The sequence below is a fragment of the Pristis pectinata genome, chromosome 26, assembly GCF_009764475.1.
Source record: "Pristis pectinata isolate sPriPec2 chromosome 26, sPriPec2.1.pri, whole genome shotgun sequence".
Classification (NCBI taxonomy): Eukaryota; Metazoa; Chordata; class Chondrichthyes; order Rhinopristiformes; family Pristidae; genus Pristis; species Pristis pectinata.
In genome coordinates this window covers 32449536-32474476 of record NC_067430.1, presented here as the reverse complement: position 1 = coordinate 32474476, position 24941 = coordinate 32449536, and the positions used below count along the sequence as shown (strand labels likewise).

Sequence of the window (24941 nt, the reverse complement as noted above, 5' to 3'; positions counted from 1 at the left end):
GCCAGCATCAATCAGCCATGATCATAACGAATGGTGGGGCAGACGAGGGGCCGAGTGGCCTCCTCCTACTCCTGTTTGCTTCAGTTCTAGTTGTTGTCAACACTGCGATAACCATCAATAGGGGGAGGTGAGATGGGAACTGATGCCAAGGAACTTGTTTCTCAATACTTTTATTCACTTAAGTGTTGCCACAAGCATTAAACACAGAAAAGGTATAGGGAGAAAATAAGGAGATGAAAGAAAAGATTGGAATGAGAAAGAAAGGAATAGTTTAATAAATCAAACATCTGAGCTTTTGCATAATCTGCTGAAAAAATCTCAGTAAGTTCTGGGCTGGTGCATCCTGCGACTGTCCTCCTGCTAATTCTGTTCCTTTGGTTTCTCTCATTCTGACAGGTAGGCAGCTCCTAAACCAGATCCCAAACAACAGGATCCTGACCACCAAAGGAGGTCTCTGCACTTCCCTCAAGGAATACGAGAGAATAGCAATTAAGTATTCAAAGGGCGTGTATTCTCAGTGAGTGTTGTTGCTTGTAGTTTTGTGCCGGTCAGCAAAACAAATCTGGTATAATACAGAGTACCACAGGAGGAGTTCATAAGGCTACATTGACCAGTTAGAGTGAGCTCAGAGAAGTAGCCAGCTATTCATCCTGAGAGTGTGATAATCAGAGGTTTAACTCTTCACATGTTCCCATGGCATTCCTCAGCTGATATTTCTCCAGGTCAATAACAAGGTGTTCTACGTCCACATTAAACCAGTGGACAGATTCAGTGTCCCCTGAGCCATTATCTTATCTTTATCCATTGGTCATCCCAATAATCGATTCCACCCTTGCAATGAAAGGAATAATTTCATACCGATGCTCTGAGTCTCACTTTGCTCACCTGCCCTGGTATTTTATGAATCTCATTGCAACCTCTGAATAACCTGACATAATGGTCCTTCCGAGTACCTGTAGCATGGACTGAGAGAGTCCTTCTCCACTGCCCAACATTCAGGAAGAGCTTTCTCCAATTCACTCCTGCTTCTTGTACTGGGTTGCCTTTTTATAACTACTATACCCAGGCCACTCTGTCCTGCTGCCTGTTAAGGTTGGGGCTGTTCCTACCACATACCTGCTTTACCTCCGGCCTCATCTGGGACTGGTCAGTCAGAAAGTGGACTCTGATCGTCAGGAAGGATTGAGCCGGGAAGAAGGGGCTGTGCTTTCATGTCAAGTGTGGGTGTTGGCACCTGGCCTGGTCCTATTTCCCTGCAGTCACCCTGGAACGAAGCAGCTGACTGGGAACCTCAGGGAATGTGGGCAGAAGATCACTTTCCCTAAGGGGAAAAATTCTGGAAAAAGACCGGGAAACCAAGGAACTTTTTGTGACAGCTATCCTTTCATGCTGCTTTTGCTGTTACAAATTCCTAATTTGGTTAAGTTTTAGCTCCTCAACTCCTGTGGTGAGAGTTGAGATGTCTTTAGATCATTAGCACAGACCTCTGGAATATGGTGCAGTTACATAACCACTAGATGATGGTAATGAGTTGGTGAGGTGGGCAGATAAGTGGCAGATAGAATTGAATCCAAAAAAAGGTGCAGTGATGCAGTTTGGGAGGAGTAACATATACAATGAGTTGTTGAAAATACCAAGGAACATGTCCCAGGATCTCTGGGGGCAGCAGCATAGCTCAGTTAAGGTGCTGAAGAAGGCATTCGGAATACTTGCCTTCACTAACTGGGGCATGGAACAGCAGGGAGGTTACGGTACAACTCTATAAAACATTGGTCGGGCCACAGATGGAGTACTGGGTGCAGTTCTGGTTGCCACACTATAGGAAGCATGTGATTGTACTGAAGAGTTTGCAGAGAAGGTTCAATGGGATGTTGCCTAGGATGGAGTGTTTCAGCTAGAAGAAAAGGTTTAACAGGCTGAGTGTGTTTTCCTTGGAGCAGAGGAGACAAGGGGAGCCCTGACTGAGGTGTACCTGATTGGGGCATAGATAGTATGGATATGGTGACTGAAGGGTCTGTTTAAATCTTGACCCTGAGACCATTGTACCTTGAAGCCTGTGCTGTGATATGGTGACACACAGTGGTGCCTTCTGATCATATCTGACATGACCTCAGCACCACCCAGGGGGCAGGCCTTGAGCCACAGTCATCAAGAGTCTTATCTGGCAGCACTTTAAGTTTGATGGCTCTGCTGACGTGCATTCAAAACCCTCATGTAATCAGACACTGTCCATTTCCCTCCATAGATGCTGCCTGGCCCCCTGAGTTCCTCTGGAGCCTTTGTGTGTTGCTCCAGATTTCCAGCGTCTGCAGTCTCTTGTGTCTCATCATACAATCAGATATTTTTTTAAAATCTGGTACTCAATAACATCATAGAATCACAGAATCATACAACACAGAAACAGGCCCTTCGGCCCATCTCATCCATACTGACCACGGTGTCTATTTACAGTAATCCCATCTGCCTGCATTAGGCCCACATCATCCTACTCCTTTCCTGTCCAGGTACCTGTCCAAACACCTTTTAAATGCTGTAATTATATCTGCCTCCACTACCTCCTCCGTACAGCTGCAACCTAATGTCCCACCTCACTCTCAGTGACTGATCTACGTCCTGCTGTACCCTAACACAATCTTCTTCACTATCTACGACTTCTCAAATTTTTACATTGTCTGCAAACTTACTAATCATATCCTCTACATTCTCATCCAAGTCATTTATATATGGATGACAAACTTCAAGGGTCCCAGCACCAATCCCTGTGGTACACCACTTGTTACAGACTTCCAGTCAGAAGATCACACCTCCACCACTGTCCCACTGCCGTCTGTCTCCTATCACCAAACCAATTTTGGATCCAGTTTGCCAACACACCTTTTGCCTTAACCTCCTGGACCAATCTACCATATGGCACCTTGTCAGAAGCTTTACTAAGGTCCATGTAAACCATGTCTACCACTCTCTCCTCATCAGTTCTTTTAGTCACATCAAAAGCTCAAAATTAAGGAGTAATTTATTGAAACTGAGGTCGGCTGCTGTTCAAAACTTGATCTGTAAGTTTTGACTTTGTGTCAGTAGCTGCTGGTCCTCACACTCTGACTGACTCTGTTGTTCTGTTCCTCAGTAAGACGATCAAATTGGACGACTTTTTCCCTCAGTCTTACCGCATGGATGTGAAAAGTGAGCGACAAGCTTTTTTTGATGTCTTCAAAGGTAAAACCTTTCTTCCTCCCAATATTTCTCCCACATTTAATATTCTCATTATCCTTCCCTTCCTTCTCCTGTGGCTTCATCTTCCCAAGGACCATCCAACCATTTCACAGATTTCTCATCCCTCTCTGACCCTCAGCATCTCTTAGAGACAGAGAGTCACAGAGTTTTACAGCTTGACCACCTTGTACTGGTGGCACACACAAAGTGTACAATAAACCCATGCCTGCAACTCCAAATGTAGAACATAGAACATTGCAGCACAGTACAGGCCCTTCGGACCACAATGTTATGCCAACATCTTATCCTGCTCTAAGATCTATCTAACCCTTCCCTCCTACATAGCCCTCCATTTCTCTATCATTCATGTGTCTATCTAAGAGTCTCTTAAATGTCCCTAATGTATCTGCCCCTACAACCTCTGCCTGCAGTGCGTTCCACGCACCCACCACTCTCTGTGTAAAAAACTTACCCCTAACATGGCAAGTTCCTGGAGGAACAATCTCTCTCAGGAACAGAACTGAGCAGACACATCTGCAGCAGGCCAAGAGAAACATTCTTCTTCCCTTCTGCCAGCACATGGTCCACATCCCTCCATTCTCTGCACATTCATGTGCCTATCTAAGAGTCTCTGAAACCCCTCTATTGTATCCGCTTCCACCACCACACCTGGCAGCGCATTCCAGGCACCCACCACTCTCTGCGTAAAAATTTTGCCGTGTTGACTGGAATTGTGGCTGTCCATGGACAGTGTAGCTTCTGGTTTTACAACTTGGTTTCTGCTTTTTATCTTTTCTCACAGATGGTCAGATCTGGATTTGTAAACCTTCCAACTTACAAGAGGGCCGAGGAATCTTCCTCCTAAGGTCCAGGGATGATGTGCATGTACTCCGTGCAAAGCTGGAAAGTGTGGAAGAGAACCCATTGATCAAACCAGCTCAGTACAATTCCATTATCCACAGAGTGGTGCAGAGGTAAACAAGGGGCAATACAGGCAGCATCAAGGACATCTCCAAACCTTTCCATCCACGCACATTCCCTTTCGCATTATCATTGCAAATTCCTAGATCCTCCCTTACAGAGTAAACTGCCTCTCTGAGCATGACACACTGTAGCAATAGTCCCCACCCACTCAACACCACCCAACCCCACCCAACTTCACCCAACTCCACCCAACTCCACTCAACCCCACCCAATCCCACTCAACCCCACCCAACCCAAACCAATTTGTCACCCCCCACCCCTCAGCTTGTCCATGCTGACTGTGATACCTACCTAAACTAATCCCATCTGCCCACATTAAGCCCATATCTCTCTATGCCTTTCCCATCCAAGAACCTGTCCCAACACCTCTTAACTATTGTAATTGTATCTTCCTCCATCACCTTCTCTAGCAGCTTGTTCCATATAACCACAACCTTCTGTGTGATAAACTTACCCCTCAGATCTCCTTTAAATTTCTCCTCCTCACCTTAAATCTGTGCGCCCTGGTTCTAGAGACCCTGTGTAATGACCAGAGAAGCACCTGTTTGTTGTGTTGGTTGAGTTGGAGCTTTGGTCTGTTACAGCTGTTGGCACTCTGCAGCACATTTGATGCTGGTGGAACCAAACGCCAAGCTGAACTTCTGAGGATTGATTGATGGACAGAACACAGAGAACTGGAATAAATGGGCCATTATCATGTTGGGAGCTGAGCCCAGTGGAGTGCTGCAGGTGACTGCCCATGGCTGTTCACAACCTCTGCCAATGATTGGAATGAGGGGATCAAGTTTAATATATCCAGGTTTGCTGCTGATACAAAGGTGGGAGGCAGTGTGGGCTGTGAGATGATGTGAAGAGGCTCGATGGGGATATACACAGTGAATTTGTGAGATGTGGTAGGTGAGGGAAAAGGTGGGAAATAGGTCATCCTCTTTGGCAGAAAATAGAAATGGAGAGTTTTAAACTGACGGGAGATTGAACGGTGTTGGTGTCCAGAGGAACTTGATCCACAAAATGCTGAAAGTTAATAAGCAGGGGCAGCAGACAAACAACATATGAGCCTTTATTGCAAGACTATTTGAGTAGAAGATTAGAGGTTTTTTATTGAAATTATTTAAAGGATATGCTTGCGATGTGCAACAAAGGTTGATTCCAGGGAGGGCAGGTTTGTCATATGAGGAGAGATTGAGAAATCTAGGACTCTACTGGCTAGAGTTGAGAAAAATAAGAGATATCCCTAAAACAAACGGAGCTGACAGGGTCAATGCAGGGATGGTGTTTCTCACGGCTGGGGAGTCTAGAACCAGCACAGTCTCAGTCGATGCAGGGATGGTCTCCCACGGCTGAGGAGTCTAGAACCAGCATGGTCTCAGTCTCCAGTTCAGGGTTCAGACCCTCAGGACAGAGACGAGAAGAAATTCATTGCCCAGACTGAGCGCGATTGATTTTGGATATTAAGGGAATCGTGGGACGTGGGTTCAGTGCAGGGGAAGTGGTGCTGAGGTATAGACTACCCATGATTTTATAGACTGATGACCCAGGCACCTAATGTAGTGGGACCCTCCAACCAAAAGTTACACGCCAGTGTGTTGAAGTAGTAGCCACAGGAAGTGACATCACATGCTCTCCTGTCACAAAAAATAAAGGTTCGAGATTTGTCGGGTTAGAGGCACAGAGAACAAATAATGTCTGTAGAAGCCATAGAAATGTCTGTACATTTTACCCTCAGATATATCAGCAGACCCCTGCTTCTGGATGGCAGGAAGTTTGACGTTCGGTCCTACTTCCTGATTGCCTGCACCTCACCATATATGGCCTTCTTTCACCATGGTTACGCCAAGTCAACCTGCAACGTATATAATCCATCTTCCGATGATCTGACAAGTCACCTGACCAATCAGGCAAGTTGAATATGGATGTAATGATGTCACACCCCTCCCCCCGAAACTCCACAGCAACTAGTTCTTCATGTGTTTCCCAAGGCTCTAACAATGCTTAGAGCTGTGGGGTCACAGCTCACCCCACAGAGGGAGGTGGACGGTCACAGCTCACCCCTCAGAGAGAGGTGGACAGTCACAGCTCACCCCTCAGAGGGAGGTGGACAGTCACAGCTCACCCTTCAGAGGGAGGTGGACGGTCACAGCTCACCCCTCAGAGGGAGGTGGACGGTCACAGCTCACCCCACAGAGGGAGGTGGACGGTCACAGCTCACCCCACAGAGGGAGGTGGATGGTCACAGCTCACCCCTCAGAGGGAGGTGGACAGTCACAGCTCACCCTTCAGAGGGAGGTGGACGGTCACAGCTCACCCCACAGAGGGAGGTGGACGGTCACAGCTCACCCCTCAGAGGGAGGTGGACGGTCACAGCTCACCCCACAGAGGGAGGTGGATGGTCACAGCTCACCCCTCAGAGGGAGGTGGACGGTCACAGCTCACCCCTCAGAGGGAGGTGGACAGTCACAGCTCACCCCACAGAGGGAGGTGGACAGTCACAGCTCACCCCTCAGAGGGAGGTGGACAGTCACAGCTCACCCTTCAGAGGGAGGTGGACGGTCACAGCTCACCCCTCAGAGGGAGGTGGACGGTCACAGCTCACCCCACAGAGGGAGGTGGACGGTCACAGCTCACCCCACAGAGGGAGGTGGACTGTCACAGCTCACCCCTCAGAGGGAGGTGGACAGTCACAGCTCACCCTTCAGAGGGAGGTGGACGGTCACAGCTCACCCCACAGAGGGAGGTGGATGGTCACAGCTCACCCCTCAGAGGGAGGTGGACGGTCACAGCTCACCCCACAGAGGGAGGTGGATGGTCACAGCTCACCCCTCAGAGGGAGGTGGACGGTCACAGCTCACCCCTCAGAGGGAGGTGGACAGTCACAGCTCACCCCACAGAGGGAGGTGGACGGTCACAGCTCACCCCTCAGAGGGAGGTGGACAGTCACAGCTCACCCTTCAGAGGGAGGTGGACGGTCACAGCTCACCCCTCAGAGGGAGGTGGACGGTCACAGCTCACCCCACAGAGGGAGGTGGACGGTCACAGCTCACCCCACAGAGGGAGGTGGACTGTCACAGCTCACCCCTCAGAGGGAGGTGGACAGTCACAGCTCACCCTTCAGAGGGAGGTGGACGGTCACAGCTCACCCCACAGAGGGAGGTGGACGGTCACAGCTCACCCCTCAGAGGGAGGTGGACGGTCACAGCTCACCCCACAGAGGGAGGTGGATGGTCACAGCTCACCCCTCAGAGGGAGGTGGACGGTCACAGCTCACCCCTCAGAGGGAGGTGGACAGTCACAGCTCACCCCACAGAGGGAGGTGGACAGTCACAGCAGAGATCACAGTGCCTGTCAGCCCAGCATCCAGTTTCAGAAATAATGGCATGGGACAACTGGGCAGGTCTCCAAAGTGACATGGACACAGTCACACTGTCCCATTCAGTGTGGAGACCACAGCCAACCATGGTGGTCTTCACTGGCAGGGAAGAGAACCCTAGGCTGGAATCAGTTGATTTGCTTTTCAATCTACTTGAAAGCTGGAAGTAAGCCCAGTCTTCCCAGGAACGAAGGAAATTCCTGATGGGAAAACCCCATCACCTTGTTTCCATTCCTTGAAACCAGTTCCAGGTTTGGGACAGACACAAGACTTGCTTGGCGCAGGCTCTTGTGTAAATGGTGGTAGGGAACTAGTAGGTGGTTATTGAGAAGCCCCTGAACTCACTGAACTATCTGCCTGTACCCAACCCTGCAAATGTACCTGTGAGCCTCTGGACCTCTTCAGATTGATGTACGTCTTGCACCTAGAGTAATATCAGGAGCAGGGTGCAGCACTACCTCACTTCCACTGTCCATTAACTGTGCCTTTGACTTTCTTCCCCACAGTTCATCCAAAGGAAGAACCCCAGGTTCAGTGACATGAAGGAGGACACGATCTGGTCCATGGAGCACCTGAACGAGTACATTAATGAGAAGTACATGGAATCAAAGCGTCTCCCAAAGGACTGGGTCTTCACTGCTTTTACAGTGAGTGTGTTTTCTGGCCCTCACTGGGACTTGGTCACATTAAAATAGGAGCAGTGAGTTACAGAGGGCATAGGTTTAAGGTAAGGCAAAGGAGATTTAAAGGAGATTTGTGGAATTGTTTTCACCCAGAGGGCAGTTGAAATCTGGAACACATTGCCTGTCACTGGTGGATGCAGTACCTTTGGATCATGGAAGTGTACAGCACAGAAATGGGCCCTTCAGCCCACCTCGTCCACACTGACCACGACACCCATCTACACTAATCCCATCTGCCTGCATTAGGCCTGTATCCCTCTACACATTTCCTATCCAAGTACCTCTCCAAATGCCTTTTAGTCATCGTAGTTATATCTGCTTCCACCATTTCCTCCGGCAGCTCGTTCCAGATATTCACCGCACTCTGTGTGAAAAACTTACCCCTCAGATCTCCTTAAATTTCTCCCCTTAAACCTGTGTCCTTTAGTTTCAGACTCCCTTAACCTGGGAAAAAGACCTCCCTTAAAATTAACCCAGCCTATCCAATCTCACCTTATAACCACAGCCCTCCATTCCAGGTAACATCTAGTGAATCTCTACCGCACTCTCTCTACTACCACCACATCTGCTCTGTCGTGTGATGACCAGAACTGTACACAATACTCCAACTGCAGTCTAACTAATGCTTTGTACAGCTACAACAGGACATCCCAATTCAGACTCAATGCCTCCGCCTATGAAGACAAGCATACCAAATGCCTTCTTCACTACCCTATCCATTTGTGTTGCCATTTTCAGAGTACTATGGACTTGCACCCCAGAGTCTCTCTATACATCAACACTCCTAAGGTCCTTGCCATTTACTCTACCAGAATTTGACATCCCAAGGTACATTCTCTCACTTGTTTACATTAAATTCCATCTGCCATCACCCTGCTCAACCTTCCAGCTGATCTATGTCCTTCTGTATAGTTAGACAACCTTATTCGCTCTCTATGACTCCAGGAGTTTTCATGTTGTCTTCAGACTTATTAATAGTCTTACAGGTCTGACCCTAAACACTTCAAGAACGAAGAGTCACCACCACATATCTCGGAAACATGGCAAGAGGGCTGGGCTGCAGGCGAGGCTGAAACAACATGGATACAAGACCCCCCTCCCCAGCATACTACTAGCTAACGTCCAGTCAATTGAGAACAAAGTTGATGAACTAAGGGCAAGACTGACCTACCAAAGAGAACTGTGGGACTGTGTGTACTATGTCTCACTGAAACGTGGCTTACACCTGCTTCGTCTGACTGTGCTATTCAACCTGAGGGCTCCTCAATTCATCAAATGGAACATACAGCATCCTCAGGCAAAGTTAAAGGCGGAGGGATCTGCTTCTTAATCAATAACTTGTGGTGCTTGGACATGATGGTCCTGGTGAGCTCCTGCTCACCCAGCCTGGAATATCTAACAGTGAAGTGTCGACAATTCTATCTGCCAAGAGACTTCACTTCAGCTATCCTGATGGCAGTCTACACTCCACCACAGACGGACATGAAACCTGCACTCAATGAGCTATACTCCATGGTCAACAACCTTGAGACAGGATACCCTGAGGCCCTCTTCATTGTCGCAGGTGACTTCAATCAGGCCAACCTCAAGAGTGTGTTACCAAAATACTACCAACACGTCTCCTGCTCCACCAGGGGCACCAACACCCTTGACTACTGCTATAAAACCATCAAAGGTGTTTTCCGAGCCACCCCTTGTCCTCACCTTGGGAAATCAGACCACCATGCCGTGCTCCTTCTCCCTACATACAAACAGAAACTGAAACGGGAGGATCCGGTACAGAGGGTCGTGCACTGGTGGTCTGAGGAAGCAGATGAGCTCCTACGTGACTGCTGTGAGACAGTGGACTGGTCCATGTTCAAAGACTCAGCTGCCAGCCTTGTTGAGAATGCCACCACCATCACAGACTTTATCAGCAAGTGTGTGGAGGACTGTGTACCAAAGAGGACAATACGGATGTTCCCAAACAGGAAGCCATGCATGAACCAGGAGATCCACTTCCCTACTGAAGTCAAGAACTGCTGCACACAAATCTGGTGATCCTGATCTGTACAAGAAATCCAGATATGACCTTCAGAAAGCTGTCAGGGATGCCAAGAGGCAATATCGACTCAAAATAGAGTCCCAGACCAGCGGTCAGTTATGGCAGGGCTTACATGCCATAACAGGCTACAAGACAAAGACGGGCTGCATAGCTAACAACAGCGCATCCCTTCCTGATGAGCTTAACGCATTCTATGGACATTTTGAACAGAAGGGAAGTGGATCGCCACCACCCAACCTGACAGCCTCCAATGCAACTGAACCTGCGATCACCATTGAGGACATAAGATCAGTCTTCCAGACAGCGAACACGAGGAAAGCACCTGGCCCAGATGGTGTCCCTGACCATGTGCTCAGATCTGGTGCTGATCAGCTGGCAGAAGTATTTGCAGACATATTCAACCTCTCCCTGCTTCAATCTCAGGTTCCCACCTGTTTTAAGAAGACCACTATCATCCCGGTACCGAAGAAAAGCAAGGTAACATGCCTCAATGACTACCGACCAGTGGCTCTGACATCCACCATCATGAAGTGCTATGAGAGGTTGGTCATGACACGCATCAACTCCAGCCTCCCAGACAATCTCGACCCATTGCAATTCGCCTATCGCCAAAACAGAGCCACAGTGGACGGCATCTCCCTGGCCCTTCACTCAGCTCTGGAGTATCTGGACAGTAAAGACACCTATGTTAGGCTATTGTTTATTGACTACAGCTCTGCCTTCAATACAATAACCCCAAGCAAACTTGTCACCAAACTCCGAGACCTAGAACTCAACACCTCCCTCTGTAACTGGATCCTTGACTTTTTAACAAACAGACCGCAATCAGTGAGGATAGGCAGTAATACCTCTGGCACGATTATTCTCAACACTGGTGCCCCACAAGGCTGCGTTCTCAGCCCTCTACTCTACTCCCTATACACTCATGACTGTGTGGCCAGATTCTGCTCTAACTTCATCTACAAGTTTGCAGATGATACCACCGTTGTAGGCCGTATCTCAAACAACGATGAGTTGGAGTACAGGAAGGAGATAGAGAGCTTAGTGGAATGGTGTCATGACAACAACCTTTCCCTCAATGTCAACAGAACAAAAGAGCTGGTCATTGACTTCAGGAAAGGAGGCGGTGTACATGCACCTGTCTACATCAATGGTGCTGAGGTTGAGAGCTTCAACTTCCTGGGAGTGAACATCACCAACAGCCTGTCCTGGTCAAATCACATAGATGCCACAATCAAGAAAGCTCACCAGCACCTCTACTTCTTCAGGAGGCTAAAGAAATTCGGTTTGTCCCCTTTGACTCTCACTAATTCTTGTCGATGCACCATAGAAAGCATCCTATCTGGATGTATCATGACTTGGTACAGCAACTGCTCTGCCCAAGACCGCAAGAAACTGCAGAGAGTTGTGGACACAGCCCAGCACATCACAGACACCAGCCTCCCCTCCTTGGACTCTGTCTTTACCTCTCACTGTCTTGGTGAAGCAGCCAGCATAATCAAAGACCCCACCCACCCGGGACATTCTCTTTTCTCTCCTCTTCCATTGGGTAGAAGATACAGGAGCCTGAGGGCACATACCACCAAACTTAAGGACAGCTTCTACCCCACTGTGATAAGACCATTGAATGGTTCCCTTGTACGATGAGATGGGCTATGACCTCACGATCTACCTTGTTGTGACCTTGCACCTTATTGCACTGCACTTTCTCTGTAGCTGTGACACTTTACTCTGTACTGTTATTGTTTTTACCTGTACTTCATCAATGCACGCTGTACTAATCCAAAGTAACTGCACTGTGTAATGAATTGACCTGTACGATCGGTGTGCAAGACAAGTTTTTCACTGTACCTCGGTACAAGTGACAATGATAAACCAATACCAATACCAATAGTTCCACCTACATTCTCATCCAAGTCATTTATATAAATGACAAACAATAGAGATCCCAGCACCAATCCCTGTAGTACAACACTTGCTACAGATTTCCAATCAGAGAAACACCCACCTACTACTACCCTCTGCCTCCTATCACCAAGCCAATTTTGGATCTAGTTCACCAACATGCCTCAGATTCCTTGTGCCTTAACCTTCTGCAGCAGCCTAGCAGTGGGACCTTGTCAAAAGCCTTACTGAAGATCAAGTAGACAACTCAGCCTTTATTGCTTTTCTTCAAAAAAATCTTAATCAGATTTGTGAGAAATGATCTCCCCTGCACAAAACCATGCTGACTTCTCCGAATTAGCACCTGCCTTTCAAGTTTACATAAATCCTGGTCTAACTGCTCCAGTGATCCTAGTTCAATTCTGACCTCAGGCCTGTCTGTGTGGAGTTTGCACATTCTCTCTGCGACCACATGCATTTCCTCTGGGTCTTCAGGTTTCTTCCCATATTCCAAAGATGTGTGGGTTGCTGGGTTAATTGGCCACAATAAATTACTCCTTGTAAGTGGCTGGTGAAAGAATTGTGGGTGCTAATGAGCATGTGTGAGACGGTGGGTTACAGGGTGTAGGCTTGATGAATTGTTCTGAGAATACATTCAGTGAGCCAAATGTTGTAATCAGATATGAATACAAGTCTGTTATCCATCAACATCTATGCATCCTGTCCAACCAGTCATGACCTTGTCCACTTGCCTCTCAACATTCAGTTCCAAGAGCAACTCTAACTTCCCCAGAGCATTAGAGCAAGTTCTGCAGGACATTTGTTCTGATAATCTGTTTAATCAAACATTGCATTCCCCACTTAATTAAGTCCTGAGAATGAGAAGATATAGTACTCAAAATTAAAACAAGTCTGTAGATATTAGAGATTTGAAATAAAACAGAAAATGCTGGAAACACCCAACAGGTCAGGTAGCATCTGTGGAGAGACAAGCAGACATTACAAGTCAGAGATGCTCCATCAGTACTGGAGAAAGGAGAAACCACGTATGTATTAAGTCGGAGAAAGGGGAAGGGATAGAGAGGACAAGGAGTTGTCTGTGATAGAGACCACAGTCATTAGGAATTATTGGGAGATCACAGTCAGTGCGGATCAATAATAACACCTCCTCCTCACTAATTATCAACACAGGTGCACCTCAAGGATGCATGATTAGCCCACTGCTCTACTCTCTCTACACTCATGACTGTATGGCTAAGCACAGCTCAAATATCACGTATAAATTTGCTGATGACACCACAGTTGTTGGTAGAATCTCAGATGGTGATGAGGAGGCGTACAGGCGTGAGGTAGATCGGCTGGTTGAGTGGTGTCACAACAACAGCCTTGCACTCAATGTCAGCAAGACCAAGGAACTGACTGTGGACTTCAGGAAAGGGAAGTCAAGAGAACACACACCAGTCCTCATTGAGGGGTCAGCAGTGGAAAGGGTGAGCAGCTTCAAGTTCCTGGGCGTCAACATCTCAGGGGATTTATCCTGGGCCCAGCACATTGATGCAATCATGAAAAGGCATGACAGTGGCTCTACTTCGTTTGGAGTTTGAGGTTTGGTGTGTCACCAAAGACTCTTACAAACTTCTATAGATATATAGTGGAGAGCATTCTGACTGGGTGCATCACAGCCAGGTACAGAGTCTCCAATGCGCAGGATCACAAGAGGCTGCAGAGAGCTGTAGATTCAGCCAGCTCCATCACAGGTACAACCCTCCCCACCATTGACATCTTCAAGAGGCGGTGCCTCAAGAAGGCGGCATCTATCATTAAGGACCCTCACCATCTGGGACATGCCCTCTTCTTGTTACTACCATCTGGGAGGAGGTACAGGAGCCTGAAGATCCACACTCAATGATTCAGGAACAGCTTCTTCCCCTCCGCCGTCAGATTTCTGAACAGTCCATCAACCCATGAAAATCACCTTGTTATTCCTTCTTTTTCTTGCGCTATTTATTTGTTTTGTAATTTATAGTAACTTGTAATTTTGTGATTTGTAGTAATTTGTAATTTTGTAATTGACAAACCTTATGTCTTGCACTGTACTGATGCCGCAAAACAACACATTTCATGTCATATGTCAGTGATAATAAACTTGATTCTGATTCTAATTCTGAAGGGGTTGTCTGTGACAGTGACGACAAGGGGTTGTCTGTGATAGGTTGGAGACCAGGATTGTCCATTTATTAACATTTATTCATGAATGTGACTGAGAACTTCAACTTTTTCTTACAGAGGAGAATGCAGGAGATCATGACAACTTGCTTAAAAAGTGCCAAGACCAAACTGGACTCAAAATTGGGCTTTTTTGACCTCATGGGCTGTGATTTTATTATTGATCAAAATTTCAAGGTGATTATCATTTTCATTTCCTTCTACGTTGGATTTTGCTTACATTCTGCGTGTGTGAACCCATTCATTGGGAGATTATTTAACAGGGGACACACAATGTCCATCTTCAAAAAACATTTTCCCTAACAGGGACTTGAAGATTCTAACACTACATTGCTGCTGGTTTATAGTGAAGGGGAATTTTAAGGCAACGTTGCAGATAATTGTCCAAACATTACTTAGTTTTAGACAGAGGGATATAGTTTCAAGTTTAACTCAAGGGAATACTGTATAATTTGGCCTAGATTCAGTGTGCGGTAGCAAGGGAGTGTCTTACAGTCAGATGTGCCACTTCTCAATGGATTAAACCAAGGACCCATCTTTCCTCAGGTTCAGTGTCACTGGTCCAATCAGCTGCCCCCATATCCTAGTTAACATTTATCCCTGTGGCAACACCAGAAAACAGATGCAATTTGTCATTTATTTAGTTGTTTGTAGGATCTTGCTATGCTCAAGTTGGCTGTCATATTTCCTATAGACCCATATGCTGATCATTGTGCCTACCTGTACTAATCCCACACATAGAACATAGAGAATATAGAACAGTACAGCACAGAACAGGCCCTTCGGCCCACAATGTTGTGCCAACATAGCTAGTCCCTCCTAACTACAGAATGCCCAGATCCCTCCATTTTCCTCTTATTCATGTGCCCATCCAAGCCCCTCTTAAAAGCCCCCAATGAATTTGCCTCCACCACCCTATCAGGCAATGCATTCCAGGCATCCACCACCCTCTCAGTAAAAAAACTTACCCCTCACATCTCTTCACACCTGTATTAATTCCATATCCCTCTCTGCCTTATTCATTCAGGTACCTGTCCCGATGCCTGTTAAATGTTGTTACTGTTCCTGCCTCCACTACATCCTCTGGCAGCTCATTCCAGATACCAACCACTCTCTCTGTGAAAAATTTACCCCTCAGGTCCCTTTTAAACCTCTTCCCTCTCACCTTAAACCTCTGCCTTCCAATTTTAGATACCCCTACCCTGAGAAACAGACTCCAGCTATCTACCCTGTCTATGCTTCTCCATAATTTTATAAATCTCTATCAGTTCACCTCCCAGCTCCTTCAATCCAGGGAAATCACCATCTCCAATCTCTCCTTATAATTCAAGCCCTCCAATCCAGGCAACATCCTGGTGAATCTCCTCTTCACCTTCTCCAGCACAATCACATTTTGTCTATAGTGTGACAACCAGAACTGCACACAATACTCCAGGTACAGCCTAACCAGTGTCATGTACTACTGTAACATGACATCCCAGCTCTTGTACTCTGTGCCTCAGCTAATGAAGGCAAGATTTTGTATCCAATTTGCTAGCTCACCCTGGATCCCATGTGTTCTAACCTTCTGGACGAGTCTACCATGTGGGATCTTGTCAATGGCCTTGCTAAAATCCATGTAGACAACATCTACCACCCTGGTCTCATCAATCCTCTTGGTGACGTCTTCAGAAAACATCAATCAAATTCGTGAGTCATGATCTTCTTCACACGAAGCCATGCTGACTATCCCTAATTAGTCCTTGCCTTTCCAAATGCAAATAAAGCCTGTCCCTCAGACTTCCCTCCAATATCTTTCCCACCACTGATGTCAGACTCGTGACTGATGGCCTGGCTTATTCCTGCTGTGTTTTGTAAACAAAGGCACAACATTAGCTATCTTCCAGTCTTTGGTGTCTCACCTATATTACAACAGCAGCTGTGCTTCAAAAGCACTTTATTGGCTGTAAAGCATTTTCGGATCTGCTCAGAGTTTGAATGGTCTTGGTGAAGCAGCTCACAGTGCTGACAGCATCTTTGAGATCCTCTGCAGCTTGTGGCCACTGGAAGACCAGTTCTTGACATGATGTGGCCTTTGTCTATCTTACGATTCCATCAGTTTCCTTGGAGCTTGTTGTGAGAACTGTAGTGATACTCTCCCAAAGGGAGCTCTGTGGGACTGAGTTCTCTCCATTGACACTGGGCTGTCCCATCCAGAGGCATTATAAAGCACTTACAGCAGAGAAACAGGCCATTTGGTCCAACAGGTTCATGCTCACCAAATACATGTAAACCCACCACCATATCCTCCCACCCCTCCTGTATTTATCTGGCTTCACCTTGACCACTCTCTATCATTCACCTGACCACCACCTTCTCCCCACAATCTGGGCAAATTCCACTCTGCAATTACTAATGACTGCCTTATATCTGTAGATATAGTTAGGTCGGCCTAAAAGCAGAAACTGCTTCTACTCTGTCAAACCCTTTCATAAATCAAGAGAACTGAGCTCTGAAGTAAAATGCCCCAGGATACCGTGCTGCAGGGAGGTGACGATAGACACCACCCAGGGCATTGTTCTGTTCATGGGCAGCTGAGGTCCAAAGCATCAGAAGATCTTTCACAGGTCAGGGAAAAGAATATAAAAGTTGGGACATTACGTTGCACTTTACAATACACTGGGTAGGTCACACTTGGAGCATTGTGTGCGGTTCTGTCGCTGCACTATAGGAAGGATGTGGTTGCACTGGAGATACTGCAGAGGAGATCCACCAGGATGTTGCCTGGATTGGAGGACTGAGGTATAGGGAGAGATTGGATACAGGTTTGTTCCCTGGAGTGAAGGAGGCTGAGGAATGACCTGATAGAACTGAAGAAGTATATGAGAGGTACAGATAGGATAGTCAGGATCTTTCTCCCATGGTAGAGATATCAAAAACAAGAGGGCAGAGGTTTAAGATGAGAGGAAGGAGATTTAAGGAAGGCTTAGGGAAAGTTTTTCACACAGAGTGGTTGATATCTGGAAGGCACTGACATAGGAGGTGTCGAGTAAGGTACAATCCCTACATTTAGAATGGACAAGGAATGAAAAAGTGTGGACCAAATACAGCAAATTGGATTAGAGTAAATGGACAAGACAGTTAGCATAGACATGGTGGGCTGAAGGGCTGTTTCTGTGCTGTACAACTCGATGACTATATTACTCATACTTATACAAGGGTCAGCCCTGTGCAGAGAATCCTTGCAATGCAAAGCCAGGCAGGCTCCTCAGACAAGGAGATTTAGTTGGGTTGATGATGGTGTTGGGTGGGAGGTGGATCTCAGTCTGAGGGTGGTTGGGGGTCAGTAGGTGAGAGAGTGGATGGAAGTCTGAGGAAGTGCCAGTAACTAAAGGGGATCCTCCTGATTTGGGGTGTCCAGCACTGGCCTGGTCTTGGCTGAGGGAGGAGGGCCCCTCGTGAAACATTACTTCTCATGAGAGGCTTGTGGACAGAGCAGGCTGCTCCAATGTGAGAGAAGTGGTATCCAGGTGCCTAGCACACATGGTTGGGGGCACTGTAAAGCCAGGGTCCCCTCACAAAAGATCACAGTGGACCTGGAACAAAAATCAGCAACTTCACAACCACAATTATCTTGCATGATTTATTTTCCACAGAAGCTGAATCACAAAGCACAGTAACATTCAAATCTCCAGGCAAAGCTCCTAGGGCTGGGATTGTCCACATAAATCTTTTTCTAAATCTTCTCCACCTTCAACTCAGTAACATACGGGCCAGAACAGGTCAGACCATTCCATGTGTGGTCAAACCATGTTCCTCCACATACTACACAGTAACATGGGGACCAGAACACATCAGACCATTCCACATGTGGTGGAATCATGTTCCTGTACATGCAACACAGTTTATCTGTCCTGCGCTGAATTGGAGCTGAAACTCACAGGTGGTTTACCAGCTGTGTGTTTGATTTGCTTGTAGGTCTGGTTACTGGAGATGAACGCCAACCCATCATTACAGAGACACTGTTCCGTTCTCAAAACCCTCATCCCCAAGTTGGTGTATGAAACTCTCGGTAAGATGGTCTGCACTCACATTGTTATAGCTGCAGTTTCATGGAAACCACTGAAAGGTTTCAAATGATACAAGGTAGTTTTCTTTAATAATCAAACAGGTTGTAAATCAAACATTTTCCTCTCTTGATTTTTAGATTTAGTAATTGAGATATTCAAAAAAAGCAGTAAAGGATTGCACATCTTACCACTTGAGTCTCAAAGAGAGTTTGTTCTAATTTACAACGGCTGCCAAAGGGGACAGTGGCCAAGACCAGGAAGAGAAGACAAAGTTTCCCCAATGCTTCTTAAGCAGCCTTCTCAGCCAAAGCGTTTGGTCAAAAAGCCCAACAGGAAGCAGGAAGAATCTAGGTCATTCTCGGATCATGCTGCAGTGGAAAGAGAAGTATTTCAGAAGACGTCCTCCCTGCTGTCCTCTGGACAACTGCCGGTCATTGCCCAGATCCAGAGCCTGTGCTGTATGAGACCAACAGATAAAACCAACCCACTCTCTGCAAGTCAACCTGCATACTCGAAGGAATGGAGCCAGCTGCAGAGCACTGTGGCCAAGGCACTGATGAACACTGTGCCTTTTGTTCCTCCGTTCAACAGAAAGTTCACACAATTTCCTCAAAAAGGTACAAGTCTGGAGAGTAATCTGCTCCTCAAATAGAGAGCCGCTTCGCAGTGCGTCAGTCCCCAAACCACATGGAATGAAGGAGTGCAAGATCAGAGTGATGTCCAGCTACATATCTTTGCCTCACGAGGAAAGTTTGCTTCAGTAAGGCTGGTGGAAGAGGTGACACCACATCCCCACCTTGAACACAAGGTGCATAACTACTTCACATGAGGAAAAACTGCAGTATTTACAATCATGTTGCAGATGGACAAAGAGAAAAAATAATGAGAACATCAATCTGGTTAATTCATCTTGTCAAAGTAAAATATGTCCCATTCATGGTCTCATCTCTTCATTAGTTACTCTACTCAATGACTTACTTCAGCATTAATAATCCAACTAATTACACATTGATCATTTATTTTTTAAAGCATAAGTTCATGGAAAAACTAGTTGTTCCTCACAGGAAAATGACTCTCACTCCCTCCTGCAATTTCTTTCTGGATGCTTTCTTATCTCCGTCATCTCAGCTTCTTTCTCTACAGTTGGATTGCACTCCCACAGTCTCCAAATGTACGAAATCTGAAAATAATGACGTGGATAAAGAGCAGATCTCTGCCCTGCTTCATGGAGCCTGTGGTCCCAACTCCCTCCTCTGCCTCAGACTAACTCTGTCATCACCCTGTTAACCTCATGTCTGACTCTTTGTTCAGCTGTATCTGGACACTGGCTCAGACACTGGCTCATCCCAGGAGACAGAGCAGAGACAAGGTCACATAGAACTCCAGGAGCAAACTACAATCAGAAAATGTTGGAAACACTCAGCAGGTCAGGCAGCATCTGTGGAAAGAAAACAGTTAACATTCCTAGTCCGGGACCATCATCAGAACTGGTTTTATTTCCACAGATGCTGCCTGACTTGCTGAGTATTCCCAGCATTTGCTGTTTTCATTTCAGATCTCCAGAAGTGGCAGGTTCCTAGCTACATTAATCTACAAACCTTCCAAGGTTTGTGAGAGCAAATGTTTTACTGCAGCTGTTCCAGGTCACGTTTGGCATTTTATGGAGTTTACAAGGCTCAGAAGATATTCAGGAGTCACTGATTCAGCTTGGCATGAACATGATTAAGAGCAGTTAGTTTGATTTGTTCATGTGAGGTTAATGCAGACAGGTTTCAGAGAGAAATCTGTCAACACTGACTGTTGGGCCACATTACCTATCCCAGTGCAGCAGGGAGCAGATACTTCACACATGTGGATCAGGAGTTATCTGTGGGTGAATACTTCTTGCCTTTATAGACAGCATCCATGATGTGCTGACACAGTCTCGTCCAGTGGCAGCAATGTTCAGAGCAATGGGAGAGCAGGTTCTGCTGCACAGACCAAGCGCCACACATGACACAAGCACAAATGCCTGACACATTCTGACCATGCACACACACAGCCTGACCACAGACATCACATGGAAACAAACACAAGCTCCCGCCCACATTTTGTTCTTTCCCTTCCCTCCCCCCCATCCTAATCCTCTCCAATATCCCCCTCCCTAATCTCCCTCCCTGACTCTCCTTCTCCAACCCACTCCCTCAGTCTCCCTCCCTCCCTTAAGCTAGAGAGGGTGCAGAAAAGATTCACAAATATTTTGCCATGACTAGAGGGCTTGAGTTATAAGGAGAGGCTGGACAGGCTGGGACTGTTTTCCCTGGAGCGAAGGAGGTTGATGGGGGGACCTTATGGAGGTTTATAAAATGATGAGAAGTACAGATAAAGTGAATGGTCACAGTCTGTTTCCCAGGGTAGGGGAGTCTAAAACTACAGGGTGTAGGTTTAAGCAAAGGGGACCTGAGGAGCAAGTTTTTCACACAGAAGGTAGTGGGTATATGGATGTGGTAGAGGGGATACAATTATAACATTTAAAAGACACTTGGACAGGTACATGGATAGGAAGGGCTTAGGAAATGGGCCAAATGCAGGCAAATGGGACTGGCTTAGATAAACAGCAACAACCAACCTGCTGGAGAAACTCAGTGGGTCGAACAGTATCTGTGGGGGGAAGGAGTTCTTGATGTTCTCACAAACAGGACTGCTCCCAGAACACCTCAGGAAAATTTTCAGCTACCCTGTAATATCCTGAAGGTGACTTCAAGAGACTTTTAAGAGAGATTGTGATTCTATTCTTCAACTAGTGGCCACAAAAGTGAAATGGCTCCATGCTCAGCTGGAGGTGAAGACAGCAGGGCTGTCAACGTTCACTCCATCAGTGCAGTTATCTCACCAGTGCCAAAGGAATGGAAAAGGCTGACCTGTGTGGTTACAGAGGTATCACCTCTCTCTTGCTCTCTCTCACTCACTACACACACACACACACACATAGACGCACACACACACACACACACACAGAGTACATACACACAAACATACATCCACACATACAGTACATACACACATACATACACATGCACACACATACATATACACATACACATACATACATATGCACACACATACATACATATGCACACATGAACACACACACATACATACACACATACATACATACACACACACATACATATATACACACGCATGCACACATACACACACACACACACACACACACACACACACACACACACACACACACATTAGACAGTACAGCACAGGAACAGGCCCTTCAGCCCACCATGTTGTGCTGAACTAATTAAACCAGTAATTAATTGCCTAATTAAACTAATGGTCCATGTCACTCGATTTCCTGCATATGCATGTGTGTATCTTAAAACCTCTTAAACCTCTCTATCATATCTGCCTCCACTACTACCCCTGACAGCACATTCCAGGCACCCACCACTCTCTGTGTAAAAAATTTGCTTCGCACTTCTTTAAACTTTTCACGTCTCACCTTAAGTGTATGTCCTCTAGTATTTAACATTTCTTCTCTGGGAAAAAGATTCTGCTGTCTATCCTATCTATGTCTCTCATAATATTATAAACTTCTATCAGGTCTCCCCTCAGCCTCGGCCGCTCCAGAGAAAACAACCCAAGTTTGTCCAACCTCTCCTTATAGCTCATACCCTCTAATCCAGGCAGCATCCTGGTGAACCTCTTCTGCACCCTCTCTATGATTAAGCCGAACATTTCCACACATCAGTGTGTGTTGAAGGAAGAAGATTGGAAATGACAAGTGGCCCTGGTGCTGCAGCACCAGTGATGAGTGAGCAGCAAAACATTGGTCAGATAATACAGTGAAACTCAAGGAGTCAGTCAGACAAGGCAGAGGTGAGGTCAGTATGAGAAATGCAACAAAGGTCTCTCTTCTGATTGTTCCAAGTCAAAGGATGAAATTAGATGGGCAAGAACTAGCTATCAAAGATAAAGGTAGACTGAGGAGAGATCAAGAGCATGAAGAAATGGTTGGGTTAACTGTGCTTAACTATCCCGAGGTGCTTTGTGCCAAACCTGGAGGCACTCAGAGTATGAAAGGCAAGATTCACCTCACGGAAAATATGTTCCTCATTTCTTCAAAGCAAAGGGATCCTGGCAAGACCTGGGAAAACAAACGAAGCAGGTGTCATCAAAGCAGTTGTGTTTTCTGATTGGGTTACACCGGTTCTGATGAAGGATTGACGCTGTTACTCTCCCTACAGATGCTGGACCTAACAAGTGCTTCCAATATTCTCTATTTTTGTTTCAGATTTCCAGCATCTGCAGATTTTGCTCCAATTCCTGGGCTCAGGGCAGATGGCAGCAGAAGAACTGAGGAGGTTGTATGGAATGTCGTGCACATAGACTGTTCATTATATCCCTTGGTGGGAATTCCATTACTTGTCCTACTGCTGGTCTATAGTTCCCTGTGCACAATCCATCAGCCTCCATAAATATTGCATCAGCTTTCTGCAACCTTTGACCTTTCTAACCAATTTTTAAATCCGTGCAGTATTCCTCTGTTACCCTGTTTCCTGCATTCTTCTGAAAGGCATGGATGGAATCTCCTTGGACCAGGGACATCATCCTCTCTGTATTTGATCAGTTCAACTAATTATCCCCATTCCTCAGTTTTAAATCATTTCCTTATTAACTCATCAATCAACATCATATCACAGAGGGATACAGCACAGGAACATGCCCTTCAGCCCACCAAATCTATGCTGACCACCAACCACCCATATCCACTGCCCCACCTCTCTGATAAATTCTAAAAGAATGGTTTAGTGTTTCTGCTGTGCCTTATTACTTGTGCTATCTCTTGAATGTCCCCTTCCCCATCCAATCATTGAGTCCTCAGCAATGGCGTTGTGGACTTACCATGCTGCTATGTGAAGACGTGTTTCCCTTGAAATCAGACTTCCCACTTTTCTAGGGCTGTTTCACCAAAAGATCCAACTGACAGTTTAAAAATGATGAAACAAATAAAAATGTGTTGGTTTTTTTCTGAAATAAGGGAACTTTGACCTTATTTTTAAATTTCTCAATCCTCAGTAAGTTTTGCAATTTCACTGTGCCTTGCACTGTGACATGAGGAAATGTCAACACATGATAGTCTGGTGACATTTTCAGGGCTTTGTTCCACTCCATGTACTGAAAAAATCTTTGTGCAGTAAGGAAGTGTCCTACAACTATTGGTTGAGCGGGTGCTTCAGTCATTCTGCTCTGTGTTCAGCCAGCACCTTTTCACCTCCTTCTCTGTCATTGTCTCCAAAGGCTCCATGGAAACAGATGTCTTTAGCTTCAGGAGGTGACTACTGGGTCCCTCAAGTCAAAGACAAAGTCAAGCGTATTGTCATGTGCACAAGTACATGTATGCACAGGTACAATGAAAAACTTACTTGCAGCAGCATCACAGTTACATGGTATCGTATAAGCAGCATTCACAAGAAAAACAAAAATTAAACATAAATTATACATAATTTTTACAAGAAAGAACACAATTAGAACAAAAAGGAAAGTCCATTGTAGTGCAAAGTGATCAAAGTGGTCATAGTGCTGCTGAACTGCAGTGATTAGGGTTATGCAGGTTGATTCAAGAACCGAATGGTTGAAGGGAAGTAGCTGTTCCTGACCCTGGTGGTGTGGGACTTCAGGCTTCTGTACCTCCTGCCCAATTGTAGCTATGAAAAGATGACATGGCCTGGATGGTGGGGATCTTTGATGATGGATGTTGCCTTCTTGAGGCAGCATCTCCTCTCCTGTAGATACTACCGATGGTGGGGAGGGATGTACCCGTGATGTATTGGGCAGAGTCCACTACTTTCTGCAGCTTCTTACATTGCTGCACATTCGAATTGCCGTACCAGACCGTGATGCACCCAGTCTGCTCTGCCATTTAATAAGATCTGGCTCACCTCCTCATTCCCATCTACCCATGGTAACCTCTCACTCTCTTGCTTATCAAGAATCTATGTCTGCTTTAAAAATATTCAGACACCCTGCTTCCAGCACTCTTTGAGGAAGAGAGTTCCAAAGGCTCATGACTCTCTGAGAGAAAACATTTCATTCACTGAGAAGTTGTGAATGGAATTGAACATTATCCAATCATCTGAGAAAATCCTTCTGACCTCATGAGGGACGTTAGGTGGCTGAGTCAAGGAGGAATTCCTGCACCAATGTCTTGGCTGGAATTAATACTTGCAACAAATACAAGCATCTTTCTTTGTGCAAGGAAGCCAGTGAGCCAGTGGAGAGATTCCCCTTCATGCCAATTGAGTTTTACCAGGTCTCCTGATGCAACAAAAAAACCTCCAGAAAATGCTGGAAACACCCAACAGGTCAGGCAGCACCTGTGAAGAACAAAGCAGTCAAAGTTTCAGATCAATGGCCCTCAGTCATTATCCAGTATCTGCATTTCTTTGCTTCAATCTCCTGACGATACAGTGGGTCAAATATTGTCTCAGTGCCAA

At 46.2% G+C, this 24941-nt stretch overlaps 1 protein-coding gene across 1 annotated transcript in view; it reads left to right on the top strand.

Moving 5' to 3' along the window:
• The window catches only part of LOC127583252 (protein polyglycylase TTLL10-like), a 34222-nt gene extending 14973 nt beyond the window's left edge, over positions 1-19249 (top strand). The window contains 8 exon segments of the mRNA XM_052039020.1: positions 397-523; positions 3125-3213; positions 4013-4184; positions 5921-6092; positions 8068-8208; positions 14459-14575; positions 18356-18449; positions 18585-19249. Of these exon segments, the coding sequence (XP_051894980.1) occupies positions 397-523; positions 3125-3213; positions 4013-4184; positions 5921-6092; positions 8068-8208; positions 14459-14575; positions 18356-18449; positions 18585-19099 (1427 nt within the window). The 3' untranslated portion in view covers positions 19100-19249.
• Positions 19250-24941: the final 5692 nt, after the last annotated feature.